This window comes from Copadichromis virginalis, linkage group LG14, assembly GCF_057382275.1.
Source record: "Copadichromis virginalis isolate Kocher_CV1m ecotype Utaka linkage group LG14, C_Virginalis_male_GT1.1, whole genome shotgun sequence".
NCBI classification, from domain to species: Eukaryota; Metazoa; Chordata; class Actinopteri; order Cichliformes; family Cichlidae; genus Copadichromis; species Copadichromis virginalis.
The window spans coordinates 7,821,401-7,844,427 of NC_140631.1; the positions used below are offsets into that span (position 1 = coordinate 7,821,401).

General features: G+C 40.3%; 3 protein-coding genes across 6 annotated transcripts; 1 reads left to right on the plus strand and 2 right to left on the minus strand.

Annotated features, from left to right (window-relative positions):
- Nucleotides 1-2,491: 2,491 nt before the first annotated feature.
- Nucleotides 2,492-4,694, minus strand: LOC146693349 (uncharacterized). The gene is made up of 3 exons (XM_085479160.1): nucleotides 3,929-4,694; nucleotides 3,148-3,312; nucleotides 2,492-2,648 (listed from the first exon to the last, which is right to left on the minus strand). Exons 1-3 carry the CDS (start codon nucleotides 4,500-4,502, stop codon nucleotides 2,536-2,538), a joined length of 852 nt encoding a protein of 283 aa, XP_085335286.1. The 5' UTR covers nucleotides 4,503-4,694; the 3' UTR covers nucleotides 2,492-2,535.
- Nucleotides 4,695-13,123: 8,429 nt separating this feature from the next.
- tekt1 (tektin 1) lies at nucleotides 13,124-17,259 on the plus strand. Of its 3 annotated transcripts, XM_085479163.1 has the most exons (9): nucleotides 13,124-13,275; nucleotides 13,889-13,904; nucleotides 13,959-14,126; nucleotides 14,219-14,384; nucleotides 14,552-14,680; nucleotides 14,788-14,934; nucleotides 15,105-15,330; nucleotides 16,597-16,793; nucleotides 16,930-17,259. In XM_085479163.1, exons 3-9 carry the CDS (start codon nucleotides 13,961-13,963, stop codon nucleotides 17,087-17,089), a joined length of 1,191 nt encoding a protein of 396 aa, XP_085335289.1. In that variant the 5' UTR covers nucleotides 13,124-13,275; nucleotides 13,889-13,904; nucleotides 13,959-13,960; the 3' UTR covers nucleotides 17,090-17,259. The 3 variants fall into 3 exon arrangements, with proteins under 3 accessions (XP_085335289.1, XP_085335290.1, XP_085335288.1); XM_085479164.1 differs by lacking the exon at nucleotides 13,889-13,904 and having other exon boundaries at nucleotides 13,124-13,222; nucleotides 13,952-14,126; XM_085479162.1 differs by lacking the exon at nucleotides 13,889-13,904 and having other exon boundaries at nucleotides 13,125-13,275; nucleotides 13,952-14,126.
- An 85-nt stretch (nucleotides 17,260-17,344) lies between these two features.
- xaf1 (XIAP associated factor 1) lies at nucleotides 17,345-22,793 on the minus strand. 2 transcript variants are annotated; one of them, XM_085479166.1, is made up of 7 exons: nucleotides 22,666-22,793; nucleotides 21,721-21,856; nucleotides 20,838-20,894; nucleotides 20,091-20,316; nucleotides 19,931-19,995; nucleotides 18,605-18,886; nucleotides 17,345-18,514 (listed from the first exon to the last, which is right to left on the minus strand). In XM_085479166.1, the coding sequence occupies exons 1-7, from the start codon at nucleotides 22,701-22,703 to the stop codon at nucleotides 18,482-18,484; spliced, it is 837 nt and encodes a 278-aa protein (XP_085335292.1). In that variant the 5' UTR covers nucleotides 22,704-22,793; the 3' UTR covers nucleotides 17,345-18,481. The 2 variants fall into 2 exon arrangements, with proteins under 2 accessions (XP_085335292.1, XP_085335291.1); XM_085479165.1 differs by having other exon boundaries at nucleotides 19,931-19,998; nucleotides 22,666-22,792.
- Between the last annotated feature and the right edge of the window lie 234 nt (nucleotides 22,794-23,027).

The window sequence follows — 23,027 nt, forward strand, 5'->3', positions numbered from 1 at the left end:
CAGGTTTATGTGACTTATGAGTACCATAAGGTCACACACTGATATTTCATGTTTAGGTGAATTGTGAAGCCCATGGATACACACATAATTTTTTCAAGTATACATGACTTATAAGGACCAGGTAAGGCTAGAGTCTGTATTTTCAGCTTGGCTCTTGTTACAGGTTTTTGAAATTACAATATAATAGGCATAGATGTACAATAGTAATGATGTCCAGTCAGGTAACTTCTGACAGAAATATCAGACATTCATGTGTTAATACAACGCAGTAAATCTGAGCTGTATAGAGACTTAAAAAGAGACATAGCTCAAAAATGTGGTCAGTCTACTTTTTAAGTCTTAATATTGTATTGCATTAATTCATTTTGCAGTGAATGTTTATGTGAATAAAAACATGGAACATTATCTGCCTTTCTTATTTTTTAATTACAAAATGCACCCATAATAAACAGATTTATGGGTAAGAACAATGCAATGCAGAGACCTGCAATACTGAAATAACTGTGAGAGTAACAAACTATCTCCCTTGCTTGTTTAAACTGAAAACAGAGTATGAACTTATGATGACAAAAACCAGGAGAAAGGACTGAGTAACTTAGTCATTGCTAACCCAACAGACATAAAGTCAAAAAATAAAATGAAAATAAAGTTAATTTTAACTGATGCAGCATTCCTGAACCTGCATTTTATAATTTTATTTATTCATCTTTCTTTTCAATGTTATGATCCTGTTGTGAATGTAATACTTTACGGCAACCCAGTCTCTGCCTTTCAGAGCTGCCGGTTCTGCTTGGATGCAGGAGTCACATTCCTTTTTGCCAGGTACTTTGCAGCTTGACTTCATCACAGGGCTCGCAAAATCGCTAGCCCGACGTCCCGGGGCTAGCGATTTTTCCAGTCGGGCTACCAAAATCTATCTCTGCCCTGCCCGTAGGGCTATGGTAGGAAGGAAAAATATATGTCAATGTTTTTGCATTCTTTCGGAAATGTAGCTGGGTAATTATGTCATTGGCATCGGTGAGCCACTGTCAATATGTGACATATTGAAATCGCGTTTGAATTTGCGCTTGTTTTTTGCTTTCACTTTGCAATCGGGTGAACTGTGTATAGAGAGCGACAGTACTGATTGGTGAGTAATGATAATTTGCGCACCAATTCCTCTGATATCGTCTTATCAATCGTTAGCTTACTATGCAAACATGACAAGTGAAATCTCCCGCAGCAAGCTTAAACATGTGAGAGGTTGATCGCGCAGAGAATCGCTGACCGTTATGTGTGTGTGTGTGTAAAAGCAGCAGGATATATATTTTAGTTCTGCTGAGCCAAATAAGACAGGTCAGGGTGAAGAAGTGACAGCCAAAGAAAAGCTTACCACAAAACGGAAAAGTTATGACAAATCAGACTATAAGGCGAAAAGAAAGTGCAGCTTTATGGTTTCATGGACAAAATAATTTCTGTGGCTGCAATATGACGAGCTATATAACCGGGGCTGCACATAAATGGTCCGCAGGTGCGCATTCGCTGTCAAAATAAAATAAAAAAAACGCGCACAAGATATGAAGTTGCAACGCGTGTTTGCATATATAAGATTTTCTGGAGGAGGACAGACATTTGTTTAGAACTCTTAAAGATGTCGAAGAAGCAAGCTCCTTTAAGCAATTACTTTGGTGTTCTTCCACCTCCAAAGAAATGTCAGAAGGAGTCCGAACTACAAAAGAAGCACGTATTCTCGGAAAAGTGGTTGCAGGAGGTGAGCTGGCTTCAAACAAATGATGAACGCACAGAGATGTGGTGCGGAATGTGCCGTGAAAATCCCACTCTAGCGGACAAAAACAGTGCTTTTTATATGGACGCAAACGCGCGTTGCAACTTCTTATCTGGTGCGCGTCTTTTATTTTGACAGCGAATGCGCACATGCAGACCACTTATGTGCACCCGTGTAAATAACATAATGTTCCTCCGGGTGTGTTGTTGGTTTTCTCTCGATTCCTGAGTCGACAAGCGCCTTTGTTACTGGGACCAGTCATTTTAAGAAAGGCCCCCAGTAGAACCCATGAGCAATGCAAGAAATGCATTATTGCTCAGTCTGCAATATCTTTCCCAGAACAAACACCAATTGCAAATAACATACTAAAAATAAACCTGAAAAATCTGTTTAGAACAGCGTACTATGTTGCAAAGAGTGAACTACCACTGGCAAAATTTAGCAGTCTTTGCAAACTTCAAAAAGCAAATGGCCTAGATCTTGGTTCCACTTGTCTCTTACCCGTGACTTCAGTGGAAATTTCAAATTCAGGATATGACACAGACTGATTCATGTTCTACACAGTTCTTACAAGTTCATAGAAATTTCTGTTCAATTAGAACCAAGTATTTGAGTTGATGATTGTAATACAATGTTGTAATTTGTTTTTCAACAATTTTTTGATTAATGTTTTGTTTCCTTTACAATATTATACTTTAATGTATAATATTGTAAAGGAAACAAAACATCAATCAAAAAATTGCTCTCTTTTTTATTCGGGCTACTTACATTTATTTTGGGCTACCAAAAACTGAAGAGTCCCTGCCTGAAGGGCTACCAGGGATTTTGAAATTTTGAGAGCCCTGCATCACATCATTTGTCCACTTGCACCTTGCCTTCCCAGCTGTCATAAATGGAAACAAAATAAAATATCTTAATGCGAATGTAAGATAAGAGAGAAAACATTCTAGTTTATAATGTGAATACAAAATGTTCTTAAACCTTGCTTTCTACTGGAGCACTTTAAAGGAGCAATAAGCACAATTCATCACACTTAGGTTGAAGGAATTAAAAATGGCTATGTGAAGAATTAGAGGGGTAATTTAATCTGGAGTACAGCATGAAGTCACAATCCCTCTCTCTGTGTTGATCTTCAGCCATAGACTTTGGTTTGGTTTGCAGGCAGTGCACAACGGCACACCTAGCAGTGAAAAGATATTGCTTAATGCTCCTTTAAGGATGCTTGGGATGAACCATTTGAAGTGCTGTGTTCTGCTGGGAATCAAAGAAGATGAAACGGATTATGATAAAAGCTCTTAATAGTGTCATGCCTGAAAAGAATAAACATGTCCATTGATAACAAGTATATTCACTTAAAACATTTTGTATATGGGTGCCTTTACCCTTTCTTGGTGCAGTGTTGCTGATGTTTTTGCTGTCCAGGGTGGATGAGGCAGAAGCGCCCTCCATATTGTCCAGGGTGGTTGAGGCAGAAGAAACCTCCATATTGTCCAGGGAAGCTGAGTAAAGTGTGCGGCTTTGGTTCCCAGAATTCTTGGTCCTTGAGCCTTTGAAAAGTAACAGTGAAATATGAGAATTAATGCATGCAATTGGTTTGTTTGCATTGTAGGCAAAGTCAGCATTGGGCAGTGTGTAATTTTACATTTGATATGAATATTTTACATGTGAACATAATCTACTAATAATACTCATCAATACTCAGGCATCTCCCTAGCAACACATTACTTGCATGCACTACCTCTCAACTTGTGTGCCTAATCTCACAGAAGTGGACCTCCTAATCCTTATATTTAATATTTGCCTTTGTATTGCTTATTTATGCATTTTGCCAGACTTCAATGTATCCAGATCTTTTAGTACCATATTAATGAATGGTGTCTACCATTCTGTCTAATGTATATACTGCTGTCCCTTAAGCCCATCTAACATGACTATCAGGAACCTATTAGCTGTCTCCAGTCTCATAACTTAAAGATATTGTCACACACTGGACAAGTCAAGATACCAGTGATGGTTTCTCCACTGGAATCATCATCACTTGTAACTACTTCATCTTGTTGGGGAAAAATAGTCAAGACAAAATATTTATATTAGAATCTGCTGAACATTCACAAATGTTATATTCAAAGCTAACTATGTTTTAAAAAAAAAAAAAGAATTCACCATCAGGATTGATTGTGATGTCATCCAACCCTTTCCCCTGCAGGTCAGACAGTTTTCCTTTCTCCATTGCAATCAACAGTTTGCTGACTTTTGCAAGCCGCAGGGTACTCTCTGGCTCTGGAAGCCGGTAGAATTCTCGATGGACACGGATGTCGTGTCCGAGAAAGGTGGCAAGTTGATCCATTTCATTTTCTTTTAGATTTAGTACTGTGGACAAAGTGGCAACTTGTTTCCGCAATCTTGTTGAGGTAAGGGCCTCTGGGTACTTTGCACCACATTTATTTGCATACTTGCGAAAGCAGTCAGAGCCTCTGTAATGGGAAAGGACACCTGGGCGTGCAAACAAGTACACATTCTCTGTGCGGACTTGACACTCACTTCTGGCTTTTGCGAGGAGCTCCATTGCAGCGATCATGTCAGGTGTGAGAAGCACAGGTACCATTCTTGACCTTTTACCACGAATCTCAACTCTGTCAAAGTGCTTTGCAAGTTTCCTTTCAAACTCAGTTAGGCCGATCATGATATCAGGATGCAACTCTGTGCGATTCCAGGATGTAAAAACCTGGAGCTCCATTTTTGAAACTTCTCTTTGCCTTTTTCTGTTAAATAGCACTACCCTGTTAAGTCACTTGAGCAAGATTTCCGAAGGTTGTGCTGTTGGGTTTTTTCCTCAAGGTCCTTCATGTACATTGCAGACTTAGTAGCAAGAAACTTGTGCAGCAGTGACACATCCTGTGTAAATGGCAAAATCTGTGGTTTATTCCATTTGACTACCAGAAATCTCGAAGCACAGGCCGAGGGGGCGGTGTGGCAGCAATTTTTCACACCAGCCTATTAATTAATGAAAGACCAAGACAGACTTTTAATTCATTTGAAAGCCTGATGCTTAACATTGTCCACCCCAGCTGTGAAACTCAGAAACCAGTCTTACTTGTTATCATCTATCGTCCACCTGGGCCTTACACAGAGTTTCTGTCTGATTTCTCAGACTTTATATCTAATTTAGTTCTGAGCTCAGATAAAATAATTATTGTGGGTGATTTTAACATCCATGTAGATGCTAAAAATGACAGCCTCAACATGGCATTTAATCTGTTATTAGACTCAATTGGTTTCTCTCAAAATGTAAAAGAACCCACCCACCACTTTAATCACACTCTAGATCTTGTTTTAACATATGGCATAGAAACGGAACATTTAACAGTGTTTCCTGAAAACCCTCTGCTGTCTGATCATTTCCTGATAACATTTACTTTTACAATAATTGATTACACAGCGGTGAAGAGTAGACTTTATCAAAGTAGATGTCTTTCTGAAAGCACTGTAACTAAGTTTAAGAATATAATCCACCCACTGTTATCATCTTCAATGCCCTGTACCAACACAGAGCAGAGTAGCTATCTGAACGCTACCCCAACAGAGGTCGATTATCTTGTTAATAATTTCACCTCCTCACTACGTACGACTCTGGATACTGTAGCTCCTGTGAAAACTAAGGCCTCAAATCAGAAGTACCTGACTCCGTGGTATAATTCTGAAACACGTACCCTAAAGCAGATGACTCGTAATCTGGAGAGGAAATGGCGTGTCACAAATCTAGAGGATCATCATTTAGCCTGGAGAAATAGTTTGCTGCTTTATAAGAAAGCCCTCCGCAAAGCCAGAACATCTTACTATTCATCACTGATTGAAGAAAATAAGAACAACCCTAGGTTTCTCTTCAGCACTGTAGCCAGGCTGACAAAAAGTCAGAGCTCTTTTGAGCCAACCATCCCTTTAACGTTAACTAGTAATGACTTCATGAACTTCTTCACAAATAAAATTTTTATCATTAGAGAAAAAATTACCAATAATCATCCCACAGATGTAATATTATCTACAGCTACTCTTAGTACCATTGATATTAAGTTAGACTCTTTTTCTCCAATTGATCTTTCTGAGTTAACTTCAATAATTACTTCCTCCAAACCATCAACGTGTCTTTTAGACCCCATTCCTACAAAACTGCTCAAAGAAGTCCTGCCATTAATTAATTCTTCGATCTTAAATATGATCAACCTATCTCTAATAATCGGCTATGTACCACAGGCCTTCAAGCTGGCTGTAGTTAAACCTTTACTCAAAAAGCCATCTCTAGACCCAGCAGTCTTAGCTAATTATAGGCCAATCTCCAACCTTCCTTTCATATCAAAAATCCTTGAAAGAGTAGTTGTCAAACAGCTAACAGATCATCTGCAGAGGAATGGTTTATTTGAAGAGTTTCAGTCAGGTTTCAGAGCTCAGCACAGCACAGAAACAGCTTTAGTGAAGGTTACAAATGATCTTCTTATGGCCTCTGACAGTGGACTCATCTCTGTGCTTGTCCTGCTAGACCTCAGTGCAGCGTTCGATACTGTTGATCATAATATCCTATTAGAGCGATTAGAACATGCTATAGGTATTACAGGTACTGCACTGCAGTGGTTTGTATCATATCTATCTAATAGGCTCCAATTCGTGCATGTAAATGGAGAGTCCTCTTCACACACTGAGGTTAATTATGGAGTTCCACAGGGTTCAGTGCTAGGACCAATTCTGTTTACATTATACATGCTTCCCTTAGGCAGCATCATTAGAAGACATAGCATACATTTTCACTGCTATGCAGATGACACCCAGCTCTATCTGTCCATGAAGCCAGATAACACACACCAATTAGTTAAACTGCAGGAATGTCTTAAAGACATAAAGACCTGGATGGCCGCTAACTTTCTGCTTCTTAATTCAGATAAAACTGAGGTTATTGTACTCGGCCCTGAAAATCTTAGAAATATGGTATCTAATCAGATTCTTACTCTGGATGGCATTACCTTGGCCTCCAGTAACGCTGTGAGGAACCTTGGAGTCATTTTTGACCAGGACATGTCCTTCAACGCACATATTAAACAAATATGTAAGACTGCTTTCTTCCATTTGCGCAACATCTCTAAAATTAGAAATATCCTGTCTCAGAGTGACGCTGAAAAACTAGTTCATGCATTTATTACTTCCAGGCTGGACTACTGTAATTCATTATTATCAGGATGTCCAAAAAACTCACTGAAAAGCCTTCAGCTAATCCAAAATGCTGCAGCAAGAGTCCTGACAGGGACTAGAAAGAGAGAGCATATTTCTCCTGTTTTGGCTTCCCTTCATTGGCTTCCTGTTAAATCCAGAATTGAATTCAAAATCCTGCTCCTCACATACAAGGTCTTAAATAATCAGGCCCCATCTTATCTTAATGACCTTGTAGTACCATATCACCCTATTAGAGCGCTCCGCTCTCGCTCTGCAGGCCTACTTGTTGTTCCTAGAGTATTTAAAAGTAGAATGGGAGGGAGAGCCTTCAGTTTTCAGGCCCCTCTTCTGTGGAACCAGCTTCCAGTTTGGATTCGGGAGACAGACACTATCTCTACTTTTAAGATTAGGCTTAAAACTTTCCTTTTTTCTAAAGCATATAGTTAGGGCTGGACCAGGTGACCCTGAATCCTCCCTTTGTTATGCTGCAATAGATGTAGGCTGCCGGGGGATTCCCATGATGCATTGAGTTTTTCCTTTCCAGTCACCTTTCTCACTCACTATGTATTAATAGACCTCTCTGCATTGAATCATATCTGTTATTAACCTCTGTCTCTCTTCCACAGCATGTCTTTATCCTGTCTTCCTTCTCTCACCCCAACCGGTCGCAGCAGATGGCCGCCCCTCCCTGAGCCTGGTTCTGCCGGAGGTTTCTTCCTGTTAAAAGGGAGTTTTTCCTTCCCACTGTCGCCAAAGTGCTTGCTCATAGGGGGTCATATGATTGTTGGGTTTTTCTCTGTATCTATGAAGCGCCTTGAGGCGACTTTTGTTGTGATTTGGCGCTATATAAATAAAATTGAATTGAATTGAAATTGAAGTGTGCCCAGTGCAGCAGCTGAAATGGACTCTGACCACTTTTTTTCATACAGAGTGGCAAAACTGCTTGGCTGACTCTGCAACATCATAGCGATTTGCAATGATGGCTTTACACTGCACAATGCTTGCAACTTTAGCCAAACTGTGTCCCAATTTCAAAGCCAAGGATGGGGTTTTATATGATTTGCTCTCCAGCTCATAACCAGCAACAGCTCTGACTGCCTGTATGACATGGGGAAAGTTACTAGGCATAACAAGGTCTTCTGTGCTCTTCAAAGGTGTTATAGCTCTGGCGGTTATCAATAACCTTGCGATCTGTCTCATTTTTTGGCGTATGTAATCATTCCTTCTCTCATTTGGTTTCCTGCCATTGTACAGTGACTCACCAAGGCTAAGAATCTTTCACTCTCTTTCACTCGTTACTACCAAGGAGATGTCATCCTGATTCATTTCACATGCAATCTTCCATACAGCTTCATGAACTTGATCAGGTTTCGGTAATTGCAGATGCATCCGTCTTTGCCCAGAGGGAGCTTCCTCATTAAACCTCTGAGGGCACCTTCTCACATGCCTCCAAAGGCAATTTCTTGCATATAGGCAATTTCTTGACAAAATTTGCAATGACGGTAGTCCTCAGATCCTGTTGCAGTAGTGGGTCTTCGACAAGCAACCATTTCTCCAGCACCCGAGTTTCCCACAGTAGTATTATGGTTAAAGTTTCCCCTCTTCTTAATAGAGCGCAACAAATCTCTTCTTTCGCGGGATCTTTTATCATAACTGAAGGCGCTTGCAACTTCTGGCACATTACCGTGGGCAGATTCAAGGTGTCTTGCCAATTTAGCAATGGCCTTTTTACAATATAGACAGTATTGCTTCTTGTTGTACTTGCTTTGTCTTTCCGTGTTTGGCAAAGATGTGACTTTTATGGAGCTGTCTTTAGGTGATGTGACCCCTGATGAATCAAAACTGCGGCTTGTTACCAAAGTACTGTGACTGCTACTTCTCAGTGACGAACTAAATGTTGTAGGTTTCTCTGAACTGGTGATCTTCCCACTGTGTCCTGAAGCCGTCTCCAATGCCATGTCATTTAACGTATTTTGGGGAACCACAGATTCTGTGATTTTCATGTCCACACTATGGAGACTTGTGTCAGAGGAACTGCCACATGAATCTGGGACATAGTCTTTATCTTCATAATCCGTACAATCTGAGAATTCATCAGTAGAGACCTGAACGAAAATGGAGAAAAAGCACCTTTGTATTTATTAATAGCTAGAATGTAACTCCCCCTCCAGTAGCAGAACATTCTGCAATCCATGACTTGATGAAAATGCGTTCATGTAGTAAATATGCATAGTCATATAAATAAAATTGAATTGAATAACATTAGCTATGGTTCATACTTGCTGTGTGGTCGGCTGTAATGTTAGATTGCACGATCGGCAAGAGAATAAACTTTCAATCTTTTCATTGTTTTCCCACCTGGAAAAAAGGCATCCATCCTGTACAGCAGCTGTGAGACGAGCTGATATCAAGTTCACTACCATCCCCAGATATCTGTTGGTGTGTTCTAGACATTTTCATTCGGGTAAGTTCTAAAAGGTTCATATTACTCTTTATAGTGTATTAGTTTTATTTTCGATGCACTCTGAGGTCATAGCAAATTAGAACAAACACCCTAGTGAGTGATTTTGCAGAACTATGTTCTATTTATAGAGTTGATAATTATTTGGCATTATTGCAGGCAAACCAGCCTGTGAAATTGACGATACAAATTCTGACGCTACACATGGGGCACTCCAAAATCCCTGCCTCAAATATACCACCATGCCAATCATATTACTTCTTCCATGTGAGGTTGAAGAGATGACCCTTCTGGATAAGATAGTGAAGCTTTGCTGCATTTTGGTGAACATGTGCCCCATTGTGGTTGTACAACCTGTGAAAAATTAAACGTGCTTTTGTTAAATACTCTTAAAAGTCTTGTGCTGTATATATAGTGAGATTCTTTTCAAAACATTTTGTCATTTGTCACTATAAATGACATTGATTCTACACTGTAACTGTTGTGATTCTCTATAAAGTGGTTTTAATTTTAAAAAAGGCAAACATTTTTTTTTTTTACTTTTTAACAGTAGTACTTAGTAAGTACATATTGAGTAAATACAAATTATTTGCATGGCAATGCACTTCTGGCATAAATCTAGACCTCCTATATAAAAAATGATGGGTCATTCCCACAACCTGCAGCTTTACTGTGTTCGAGCAGTGTATACAATAGAGGTGACAACTCCAGAGTAGCAGATGGAATTTTTCTTTTTTGAGGACAGCTTCTTTTGCCTTTACTACGGATGGTCTGTTTATGTTTTGATCGAGAGCCTTTTTTGGGCAGGAGAAGTCCGAGAGGAGAAGGCCGTCTAATGGCCAAACTCTGGGTGAGATCTGTGTTGTGTTGGCTCCTTCCAGCCCTTGACAAAATATTTGTACTTTTACTGTAATTTCCTTACATTTTAAAAATGGGTTCATTACTTTGGGTTTAACACATTAGATGGAAGCCTTTATTTACCAGTCTTTAAACAACAAACTTATATCAATCTAATGGAGGTGACCAATGACAATCTTATAGTGTGACCAGTGATTATTACACACACACACAAAAATGAAAGCAGTAAAAAGATATTTCCTCTACAATCTGTAGTGCTGTAGGGTTAGAGTGGATTAAGGATCAAAGTGTATAGCAACTTTCGTGACGGCTCCAGCCCCTGGCTCGGACACCTGCAAACAATCGTCTCATCTCATTCACTTCTTAAGGCGGCTGCTGAGAGTGCTTCTTCGCTGGATTATTGTGTAACACTCGTTAGTGTCCTTGCAAATCTGAGCTTTTTCCCGAGTTTCTTTCGTGCCGCAACTTACCTGTTCTTCCTTCCTGTGCCAGATTTCTCGCCAGCCTGAGGACCGCCGTTTGGTGAGCTAAAAAGCCGGAGTCGAGCTACCTGAGCTTCAGTGAAGGATTGTGTACATAGCCGTCCCCTCCCCGTGCCTGTGTTCCCTGGAGACCCTCTTCCTGTGCCCCCTCACCTGTATATATCCGCACCTGGTGTCTGTGTGTAAATAAATTGTGAACTTAAGTGACGGTCTGCCTCCGAGTCTCTCCTGAGCCTGACAATAGCACTGCCTTTAGTAGCCTCACACAGCTCCTACTGTTTCCTCCTCATGTCTGGACAATGTTATATCATGAGTAATAATTTTAAAAAAATCCATCCATCCATCCATCCATCCATATACATAAAACACACACATGCACACACACACAGTGACATTTTAGACCTTCTTCAGAATATTGTATATATTATGGGCATCACAGTGCTGATCGAGAATCCTTACATTATTTTTTAAAACTAAATACGTTTCTAAATACTTTAAAACTAAATATGTTCCCTAAAACGGTGACAGAGCTACAGACCCATGACAGCCTTACCCAGGTAGCCAGCAGCTATGACCAGCACTACCTGTGCAGTTAATAAAAGGACAGGTAATGTTTGTCGCGCTGTTGCACACACAGCACGCTCATTTCTTTCAGTTCGTCAGTTGCCACAAGACAGCTCACCAACGTGTACGTAATAAGCCAATACTCCTGTGTGCTACACACTACAGTGTACGCTGTACACCTACTTACTGGTTGTGTCGCATCAGTCTGTGTCTCTGAGTTAACTTGTGTTTCTCCTACAGCTCCGGACTGCAAAAAATGCGCGTGCTCTTTGTGAGCTCGTTCCCGGCTCGTAACCAGCGCGTTCTGCCGTAAAGGGCGATCATTGGTTAATAGTGATCATGTGACTGATGCAAGCCAGATCCTTTTATTTAGCAAAACTGTGATTAATAGTATATATTATTGTTGAGGGGCACAGACAGGACTCCGCACGCCCACACACATAAAACATTTTTTTAAAGTTGCCTCAACAGAAGGGCACACATCAGGAAAGGGGCGGGTGCTCAAGCCCCTCAGTGGCGGTGAAGTCCACTACACTGTTCTCACGGGAACGCAATGTTTCCCACCTACAAGGGTGCAAATAACTGTAAACCTCGGCCACAACAACCAGAGCTTAAGTGGTACATTGTTGTGTAACCTACCGTTCTGACAGAAGTTTAGGGGGACCCGCATCAAGCTTTCATGGAAAGAAATTAAAAACACCAACTTGCCCAACTTGGACCAAGCACTGGCAGCTTCAGGTTTGCTGCCCACACCTGAGCTTATGAAAGGAGCAAAGACCAGCTCCGCCCACCAGGGGCAGTTCCCAGACTCAGGTCTCACCTGTCACATATAGCAGAGATATTCTGAATTTACACCGATAATGCTTAGTTTTATTTACTGATTTTTACCTTTGTACCTGTTTAGTGCCTAGTATAAAGTTAGGATAAACAGTATAATGGAAATCAGCCAGGTTAGCTTGTTAAATTTTAGGTTACATTCTGTTAAATTCAGTTTTGGAAATCCACAAAGAGCAGGAAACTTCCGAAGAGTAGCAGCACATGTCAGCTGATTACAGCCTGTACACAGAAAATCGTCTGGAGCTCTCAACAGAAGTTATTGTGAGTATCTGATACACACATCCTTTAAAGACCTAATTTTAAAGTAAAGAATGTCTGTACGTTTGCCACATATACCACACACCATTGCCTTAATGAGTTTTATTAGTGAATTACGTAGCTAGTCCTGTAGTTAATCTTAAAGCTGAATCATGATAGTTAATCCGATAGCTAAGAGGAAAGGGATCGATAAGGAGTGGGATCACCCTTTAAAATGTCAGAAAAACAAACAAACATCTGTATTCCTAATTAAGTCCTTAAGTCTACTTATAAATTATATACTATATTATATATTATAATATATATATATACTACTACTATATTATTATATAATACTTATAAATTACATCTTTAAAATATTTTGAAATTTTTTAAAAAAAAATTGGAATTCAAAAATGTTTATTAAAATTAGGATTTCGATTTTTTTTGCACAATTAGTTTTATGGCACAATTCGTTATTAAATCATAACATCCGTTAAATTTGAAATATTTATATTATTTACTCTTATATTTTATTAGTTAAACAATAATTTATTTTGTTAATGCCTAAACAAAAATACGAAATTAAAACTGAATTTGTAAATGAAACTGAATCTGATCTATTTTAAAATCTATTTTACTGATGTATAATCTTAATTGCACAGTACATTTTTAAAACGCTTTATTTCGATGCGTGTGACTCTTCCGGTTCTCCATAGTTGAGTGTTGTTATGTAACAGTACTCCGGTGGCGGCGTCTGATGAGGCTTTATTAGCCGTTGCTATGGTAACCACTTGTTTCGCCTAACTCCTGCATAAGGTACAGGACATTGAAACGTACTCTTCTGGTGGTTTTCTGCTGTACCAAAGAAGGTATATATCATAAACGCTAGGCTCCTGTCGTTTGTTAAGTTAACCCGTCGGAAACTGTGATATCAGATTGAAGTTTGAACAGCGGGCAAGTAATTTTGGGGTTGGCATACACCCTGTGTTGTTTCAAATGGAAATTTGCCATGTCGTTTTACTCTTTTACTGGTATGTTTTGAATTGTCCGGTGGGAGGGTGTGTGTGTGTTTGGGAGAGGGGGGGGGGGGGGGTAACGGAAGCTGTTATTTTAATTTTGACTGTGTTTCTGTTCTTTCACTTTTTAATGGCCGGCTGACTATGAAAATCCATCTGCTAATGCAGAGGGGAGGGAGACAGGACAGAAAACAGGCTGTATGCATTTGCATCATTGTTTAGGACACAGTCTCAGGCTGCATTAACACAAGACTTCTCTGAAGCAGAACACTGGTGGTTCAGACATGATGAGTGTTAGATTACTCAGGGCTGGCCAAGACTCCTTTTCACAGCAGTGCAGTTGTACAGGGTGATATTAAGTGTTTGGTATTCCAGTAGAGGCGATCAGCTGGTGTTCAGTAGACCCAGCAGAGTGTCATGGGCACTTTCCTCTGGTGTTATTTTTTAATTTCTCTGTAACAATCAGCAGCCACAGTTCTTTCCACTTCCTTGTTAATGTTCCTCCTTCCTGCTCATACTCACTACCAAGTGGAGAACGATGTCGTTCCCGGACCACAGCTCCCTGCTGGGTGTGGGACCCGATTTGAAAAACATTGAAGTTATGCTGAATCACTCTGAGCTCTTCAGGGCAGAGTGTAAAGGGCTGATCCAGGAGACTGACAAAGCATGGCGGCGCATGCAAAATGATGATCAAAAGAGACTCGGTAAGCAAAAATGAATATTTAACACAGAATGAAAGACTATGGAGGTGAATTGTAATGGTTCTTCCTTTTTTAAAAAAAATTCTGCTGTCCAGATCAGCGGGTCAGAGATATCCAGTTTCTGATAAAAGAATTGCAGCTAAAGCTGGAGGAGGTCATTCTGGAGACTGATGCTCTTATGACTTTACAGAGCAGTGTTGTGAAGGCTCTGGAGGGCACCAAAGAGCCTCTGAGAGTCACTGTTCTCTGTCTGGAGGAGAGGTGAGGCAATATTTTTTTTAATTATTATAAACGTTTACAAGTTTATAATAATAATGGTACCAAAGAGTCCAGGAAATGATTGAAGCATACATTTTAAAGAAGCTAATGTGAGCCCTAATTCTGTGTAAAGATGCACCTCCTAGTAACATTAGGCTCATGATCTGCAGGATGAAACGCTTCCCGGCTGAGAGGGTGGAGGATGAAGTGGAAAGAGAGCTGCTGAAGGAGCAGGAGGTTCTCAAAGGAGTGGCTTCCCTCCTGGAGCGTACAGTGGAGCAGATGAGTGAACAAATTCGGTAAGAAAATTGGGTTCAATTTGATTTCGAGGGCATCATAAAAGCACACAGAGGCTTTGGGTTTGCTACCTAGCCAACCAAAGTGAAAGTCTGCTGTTTTTTTCCAGACTGAACCGATCTGCCAAGTACCATTTAGAGAAGGATCTGAAGGAGAAATCTGAGGCTCAGCACATTGACAACTCCTGTGTTGTAATGACCACCCATTCCATCGGTAACCTGCAGCTGTCCACAACCAAGAGCACCAGTCTGCCGAGGTGAACCTCTTGTTTAACACAGAAACATGTAGAAACAGTTTTCAGACATGAATTAGTTTTTTCCTACTTGAGGTCTAAACTTATGCTGTGATTAATTTCCTTAAGTTTTCTGCATAAAAGGAAAGTCAAGAAATGTTAAAAAGATAGTTGCGTCATTTGGTTTTTCTTAGCTTGACAGTGACTCCAAAGCAGTGGGAGAACATTTCAGATATCAACATAGCTAAAGCAGAGCACCAGAAGACCAACTCTGAGTCCATGAGGGCCCTGGTGCAGTCTGTCCTGGAGCAGACAGCTGCTGACATGCAGAAGCAGTTCCAGGCAACAACAACTGCCTTCCAGACACATATCCAGGAAATCAAGTCTGCCAAGAGCCAGATGGAAGAGAAACTGCCGGAGGTAGGGCAGGGAGGTTTGTTAGACTGCATGCTTGTTGTAATATACAAGGAAGCAGATGTAATGCTGTGTTTATCATTCTGCCAGGTATTAAATTAACGACTGGTTTCACATCATTTTCTGTTCTGCTTTAAAGTTAGCACGTGTTGTGGTGACCTAAGTCAGGCCTTTATATTTATATAGTTAGGAAGAATGATGGCCTGCCAAACGTCACTCTGATGGTCTAAAACTCCTACTGGTTCTTTCATAGATAGCCTCACAAGTTCCTACTTCATTTTGTCTATTTATTGTCTTTGGTTTCCTGTAACACATTACTCACATAGTTTGAAGGTGTGGTTTCCAAGAAAGTTGCCTGTGCAATCTGCTGTTCTCTACAACAGTCTGTCCTTGTGTGTGCATACACACTCATGGACTGTGTCCTTATACCTCATATCGTTTCAAAACAGTAACTGTATGATTGACTTCATATGATGCATTCAGGGGCCATGCATTGTTTTCAAACTGACCCTGCAGTAAGTGTAAGCATGAAGAAGCATGAAGTCTTTTTTTTATGTCATTGCATCAGCAAAATGATTATTAAAATATAATGGCCCATCCTCTTGTAGACTAAAAGCATGCATACATTGTTGATATTGTTGGCCTCAGATAATTGTGGTTACTCCCTGACTTCAAAACTCTGTTTCAGTCAGAGTGTCGCTGAAAGTCCACATTTGCAGGTACACTGCTAAACAAACCTCTCACTTTAGTTTTCATTTCCAGAAGAATCAACATGTGCAGAGCAAAATGTGTCTGCATGTAACCAGAGGGCTCTCCTCTAGTCAGAGTGCCAAAAAGATGTGAATCACATCAAACTTTGTCCCCAGTAGATCAAAGATTCAGAGTGCAGAGGAACTGAATTATAGAGTGTACATTAAAAAAACAGACATAGCAACTGTGGTGTCATCATTGGATTTGCATTTTTGAGGCCTCAAGAGTAGCACCTTGCACAGTACCTTAGTATTTTGGTCCCAGAGGTGACCATATTTTGATGAGAGGATAGAGTGCAATGTAAACAGCTAATGCTATCAAAGTGTATTAGCAAGCTAACCTTATGTGTGCAGTGCAAAGACACATATATCTGCTTGTTACAACAGAGGAACAGACTAATGAAATGTTACGGTGTGAACACACCGTTAGAATGTTAACTTCATAGTAGAATTAGTTTGAAATAATTTCACTGCAGATTGTGAATCTTGGCTGCCCCTGATGTGACACCTGTATTCCCTCTAGATTCTGTCTGAGATATTCAGCCAGGAGAGGCTCAGAGAGGATCTGCAAGTGGCCATCACAGAGAATGAGCATTCCCTGAATCTGGCAAATACCCGGCTGGCTATGCGTCTCCAAAGGCCCGGCAAGGAGCAGTGCTACGATCTAGCCCAGGCTCAGCTCCTCACTGAAATCCAGCACCTCACCTCTCACATCAAGAAGTATGGCCTGCAACAAAACAGATGTAAAATGTTTGTGCTGCACAGCTCAAACCTCATGACCGTGTGCAGTATTTGGGGATATTACTGCAGGGGACACACATCATTATGCAATGTCTTTTTGTCTCTGTGTTGTCAGACTGCGTGAGGAAACAACTCAGTCACAGGAGCAGCAGAGGGCGGTAGTGCGCTGCAAGCTGAGGATGGAGGAGGATGTCGATATGAAGGCCAGCTCTCTTTACATTGACGAAGTCATCTGCACTCAGCTGAGGGAGCCTGTCAGGATACATACATTCTGACCATTATATGCACTTCAGATGTATTTCAAAATGCAGTCATATAACATTTTCTTTACAATAACTGTGATCCTGTTTGTCTTTTAAGTAGTTGGTTGGCATCATTTTTCTTTTACAACTGTTTGAATCTCTTTTTTCCCTCACTAAAATATTAAAATTGACCTCACATAGAATCTTGTGATTATTTTTATTTGCAAACTATATAATAGCTTTTTTTTTTACAGCAAAGTGTTCCAAGAATGAAGCCCACACACAGGATAATAAAAACGGAATTTATTAGACCTAAAAGCAATATTTAAATTTAACCTCTAAAGAAGATTGATTTAAGGTAAAAGAGATTTAATGATCACCTTCACCAGCTTGTATAGCCTGAATCCCCAGATGAACTGCATTTGCTGATGACCCTTTAATGTCAGCTACATTATCTGGGCATTATTAACACGAAAGCTCACGGAACCAAATGGCACATATTAGCACATATGTCAGTAGCGTTTGCCTAAATGACCAGAAGTCAAACATACTTAGCTTCCAGGTCTTGGCACTCTGCTCTGCACTTGCCAAAACAGAACTAGCGGTGTAGCCCTGTTTAGGAAACCTTTGGTTTAAATGTGAGGATAAACTTTAAAAATCTCGCAGTGGAAGATCATGTAGGTTACACATTAAGTGTATATTCATTTGTAAAGAAGTGTTTTTTTTTAAATTATATATCATATCAGTTCAACAATTGGTATTCATGGAAGTACTTCAAACACGCAACTCAAAGTCCTCAGGTTTGCAGTTTTAACAGGGTAACAGACAAAAGTGTGCACAGAGCTCTGGGTGTCAGCGATAGACTAAGACTCACATACATGTAAATATCCTTCGGCGTGGAAAGGTCAGTAAAAACATCACATTGTAGCTGTGGAAGCATGTTAGTGATTCATGGGCCATGAATACAGAACTCTGCACCTTCTAGCACACGTTTCCCATCAGTCCCCTCTTCCTCTGCTTTGTGCACATCTAACAAAAGATGAGGTGATCGTCACTGCCGGAATATTAACATGATATGAGCATAAAAACATTTTAGAGTTATCATGAGAATTTTTTGCAACAACTGATCCAGTTTTACACACACAGCAGTGGAAACTGTGAATATGATGGATAAGTGGTTAGCATAAAAGTTAAGTGGCCGTGCTTGTAATTAATAGACTGTAAGTATCAGGAGTGTGAAATTTACTTAGATCCAGAGTAAAGTACTTTAATTCAAAAACAAACAAAAAATGTAAACATTAATAAAAGCATCAGAAGAAACCCTAAAGATCTGTTTGAAACGTGCACTTGCTAAGCCTTTATGCTCTCCTACGGTGTTGGTCAAAGCTCTTGGGGGCAGCTTTTCCATTCTGAGAAGCTCTGCCTCTAGTTGAAGCGTATGTGACGTCTGCACTTCACCTACAGACACACAGGAGGAGAGGGGAACATCTTATCATTGGTAAATTTCAGCGATTTTCAGTTAAATCCTTGGTGCTTCAGAAACATTACCTCGTGCCACTGCAGTGTGGAGACGGGCAGAGCCAGATGACAATGTGGGCATGCACGGATTTGATCTGGGTCGCCTCCATTGATCCAGGGGCCACGGCTGGGTCTGTCTGAGAAGTTTAATTCCTTGTTGGTGGTCATCAGCTGGGGAATGCCCCCCTTTTTTGAGAAATCAACCTGATCCTCCAACTCCTCCTCTGACTCCTCCTCCAACTCCTCCTCTGATGCTCTCTTTGACTGCTTTTCCACTTCATATTCCCACCTGGTTGTTGTAATACATGCCATCTGTTTTGTGGGGAATACAGAAAAAGATATTATACAGTGACTCTTTACAGTGTAAAAACAAAATAATTTCCTTCAATTGAATTCAGTTTTATTTATAAAGAGCAAAAAAAAAAAATACACTAGTAAGGTCAAGACCCAACAATAATACAAAGAAAACCCCAACAATCAAACAACCCCCTATGAGCAAGCACTTGGTGATAGTGGCAAAGAAAATCCCCCTTTTAACAGGAAAAAACTTCTGGCAGAACCAGCCTAGGTCTTTGGCAGCATAACTAAGGGAGGATTTTGATCCTAACTTAACTATAAGCTTTATCAAAAAGTTTTAAGCCTAATCTTAAAAGAAGGTGTCTGTCTCCACAATCCAAACTGGGATCTGGTTCCACAGAAAGGGGGCCTGAAAGCTGAAGGCTCTGTGTCCCATTCTATTTTTAAATGCCCTAGGAACCACAAGTAAGCCTGCAGTCTGAGAGCAAATTGTATTATTGGGGTGATACAGTAATATGAGGTGTTGTTCAAAGGACATAAACATTACTGAGAGATATGTGACCCTCTGCACACAAATGTTAAACTTGTTGCTCAACACCTGTGAGCTCAGTTTGATTTGGTCCTTAACTCTGAGCCTCACATTCTTCCTCTCTATGAAATAGAACAGGCTAGAGCACCTAGACTTTCATGCTCTGATCTGGAGACAATCATACACATATTTACTGTATTTGCAGCTCCCTTCTCTTGGGCACGAGGAAGCCTGAGGAGATCAGACCAGAAGAACCAATGACTTCCTTTGGATCACCTCTTAAAACTCATTTCTATAGACTTGTTTTTAAGTGATTCTGCTACACGTGATGTCTTCTATCTGATCATTTTCATCTTTTACTTGGCTTCCTATATTTTCCTCCAGTGTCATATCTGTTTATTTTTAGTCTTTTTGTTGTGTGTATGTGTGTGACTTTAATCCACATGTATCCTTTCAATTTTCTGCTAACAAGCAGCCTGCTTAGCTTGACAAACTGTGATTATTATATGTAAAATAATGCTTTTAAATACCTCGTGCTCTTCTATATCAGCAACTGGAAATGATGCCATACATCTGGTACAATTTACTGACATTTCTGCTGTTAAGAGAAGCACGGCAAGTGTTAAATAGCAGGAAATAAAATTACACTGAGGTTTACTGAGATTTTCGCTGAATCTATTATTCTCTTACTCTCTTTGAGTGCCCTGCTGGTCGCTTGTAGGGGACTTGATGACTTCTCAGTGACTGAGCAGGTCAAGCCATGATTGGGCTGGTCTCTCAGTCTGACGTAACAGCCGCAGTCTCTGCAGAGCTCAGTGCGGCTCCCACACACCAAGCTGTGTCCGTCCAGCTCCTTCGATGGCACTTCTAGGTCACAAAACTGGCATGCCTGCAGACGTTCCACACATTCATCAGCCTGTGAGACAGCGAAAAGTACAGTTAGCCTGATAACTAGGATAACTAGGGCTCGTCCATGTGGGCAGCTGCAAGTTTAACTTGAGCATGAAGGTGTGGATTCTGTTTTGGTCATAACCCTCTCAGTCTATGGCGACTGTCTTCACTGGGGACAGTGATGGTGGTATTCCAGCACTTTCCAGTTCATGGCAAGCTAGAGCTTAAACTTGTCAAATTTAAAGGACATCGTGCAACCTTCAGCTCCACTTACTCAAAGTAAAGTAAAGTGAATGCAAAGTGCTACTTACTAAGGCACATTTAATCAAATATTACTGGGGTGCATGTATATATTTGAGTCTGTATATGTCTTGATCCTGTGTGGCTTTGAGAAAATCCAAAATAGATTTAATAAATAATTAAAAGCCCCAAATCACCTTGACATCCATGCCCATGATGATGAGTGAATGTAACCTTCTGACCACAGCTGCACTATGTTGTTCTAATGTGTCTGAATGTCTACCTAAATGGTGGTTTTGGTTTCACCTCATGATCCATCAGCTGAGAACGTTCCATCTTCTTGTTGCACTTGGAGCACCTCACCTGATAACAAGGAAATTTGCAGATTTACATAGATGTGCTGTGCTGTGTCTGTGCGTCGTGTACGTGTTTTACTTTTTCACATTGTGAGAACACCAACTCTTTTTAAAACAAAGTAAAACAAAGTAAACACTGGAATAGCTCATAAATCTCACTGCCTTCATGTTGAGTTGTTACCTACATTTTGCCCAATAATTGAGGGATCCATCATATTCTGATACACAAAACTACTCTCAGCTGCTTCCTTTTATTCACCAGGGGTCACCACAGCAGGGAGCTCCAGGGAGTCCCATATGGAAAAGATATATAAATCTTATAAAGTTTGTATCTGTCTTTTGTGAAACTTGTATGAAAAGCATGCAAGAGTTAAAACAGATATAAGATCCCTAGAAAAATTATATAAATGAAACCTGTATGTTTTAGATTCTTACTAAAACAATATATGACATTGGCCACTTTCATGAGTAAATCATATAAGCCTTATATGATTCACTATATGAAGTAGGCCACATCGGATGCAAGTCTTTTATAAGTTTTTTCTATTTCTTTTCCATATGGGGTGTTTTTTTTTAATTTTTTTTACACCTGATGATCTTCCTGATATGCCCCCCAAAAGCATTCATATCTCCTCCCAGGACTGAATCTGGGAGCAGTCACTTGTTTGGCAAATATGCAAATTGCTCACTACACAGACACATGCTGATACTCAAAAGGTAGAAAGGTGTACCAACGCGCAGGGAATGACAGCACTCTGTGGCCTGTGCTGAAATTCTGAAATGATCTCCATGAAGTGGATCTGTGTGAATAAACAGCTTCACCGTGTTTGTACCTCTGCATGCTGTTCCTCTCTGTGATCCTTCAGCTGATCCCTGGGAACTGATTCATTGCAGTCCGGACAGAGACATAGGAATCGGCTGCAGTGCGTCTCATGTAGAGCAAAGTTGGCTTCAGCGACCTCTTTGTGGCTTAAACAACAATAGAAGGAAAGACGTATGTCATTTTGTAGCGAGGGAAGTCACATTCAAAAACAAACACAGAAATAAAGTATGTACCCGAGAACCACATTTTTTGTTCAGCTGTCCTACTGAATGCTACTATAGGAAGTGACAGGTATGCCCTGCCTGTAATACAGCTGGACTCTCTTTTTTGGACTGTGCTGCTACGTGTTAACACAGTAAAAGCACAGGCAGTGAGGAGAGAGGAGAAAAATTGCAGATTTATTATTGCTAACAATCAGTTAGAGATGAGACACACCTTATTCAGTGAAGCAGTAACACGAAAATATCTTTATTAGGGAGAGCCTTCCTGAAAACGAAACTAAGACTGCTTTTGATTCACGTAAACTGTCAGACTCACGCAGTTTCCATTAAGCAGCAGCTTAATTGAAGCAGAGCACAGTATGGGCTTAATACACAGTGAAAGAGTGGACTGACTCTAGCTTTTTGAGACTGGGCCCTCTTTAGAAAACAGATTTAAAGCATTTTACCGTTCCATATCAATTTTCAGTCACCGAAACCATACTTGGTTTGCAAACTTCTAACAAAGACTTTTATATATGAGCAGATCAGGACAATGTGCCTGTTTCTTTCAGACATAATTGCCATTCTGACACTCATTCTGTTCAGTTTTTTGACTCCGACCGATCTATTCACCTTACGTGGTGGTTTATTCACGTTCACTTTCCGGTTATCAAATTAACTGTAATCACTCATTTAAAAATACTTTTAAATCGAAGTTTCACTTCAAACAACGCTGTCACATGTCACGAACTCACCACTGGCCGCAGGTGCGTGTTGCCTCCTTGTCTTCCATAAAAATGATCCGAGTGTGGAAGATTAATCTGAAATGCCTGACTGCTCTCACAACTTTGGTACTGCTTCCCCAAAATAGAAAGTGAAAACATCTAGCAGTTGTGTACAGATTGCTATTGCGGACACCTGCCACAGAGGGGCGAGCGCGAGTTCTAAATACGTCTTCAGTGGCCGTTTCAGTTCTTCAGTTTAATGCAGGACTGAACTGGAAACGTATTGAATTTCAACGCTTTGTTTCGATATTGCTTCTCACTTATTTACGGACGTGTTTTTGTTCACATGTTATGAATATTTTAACATTTACCACCTTAAAAACATGTACTGA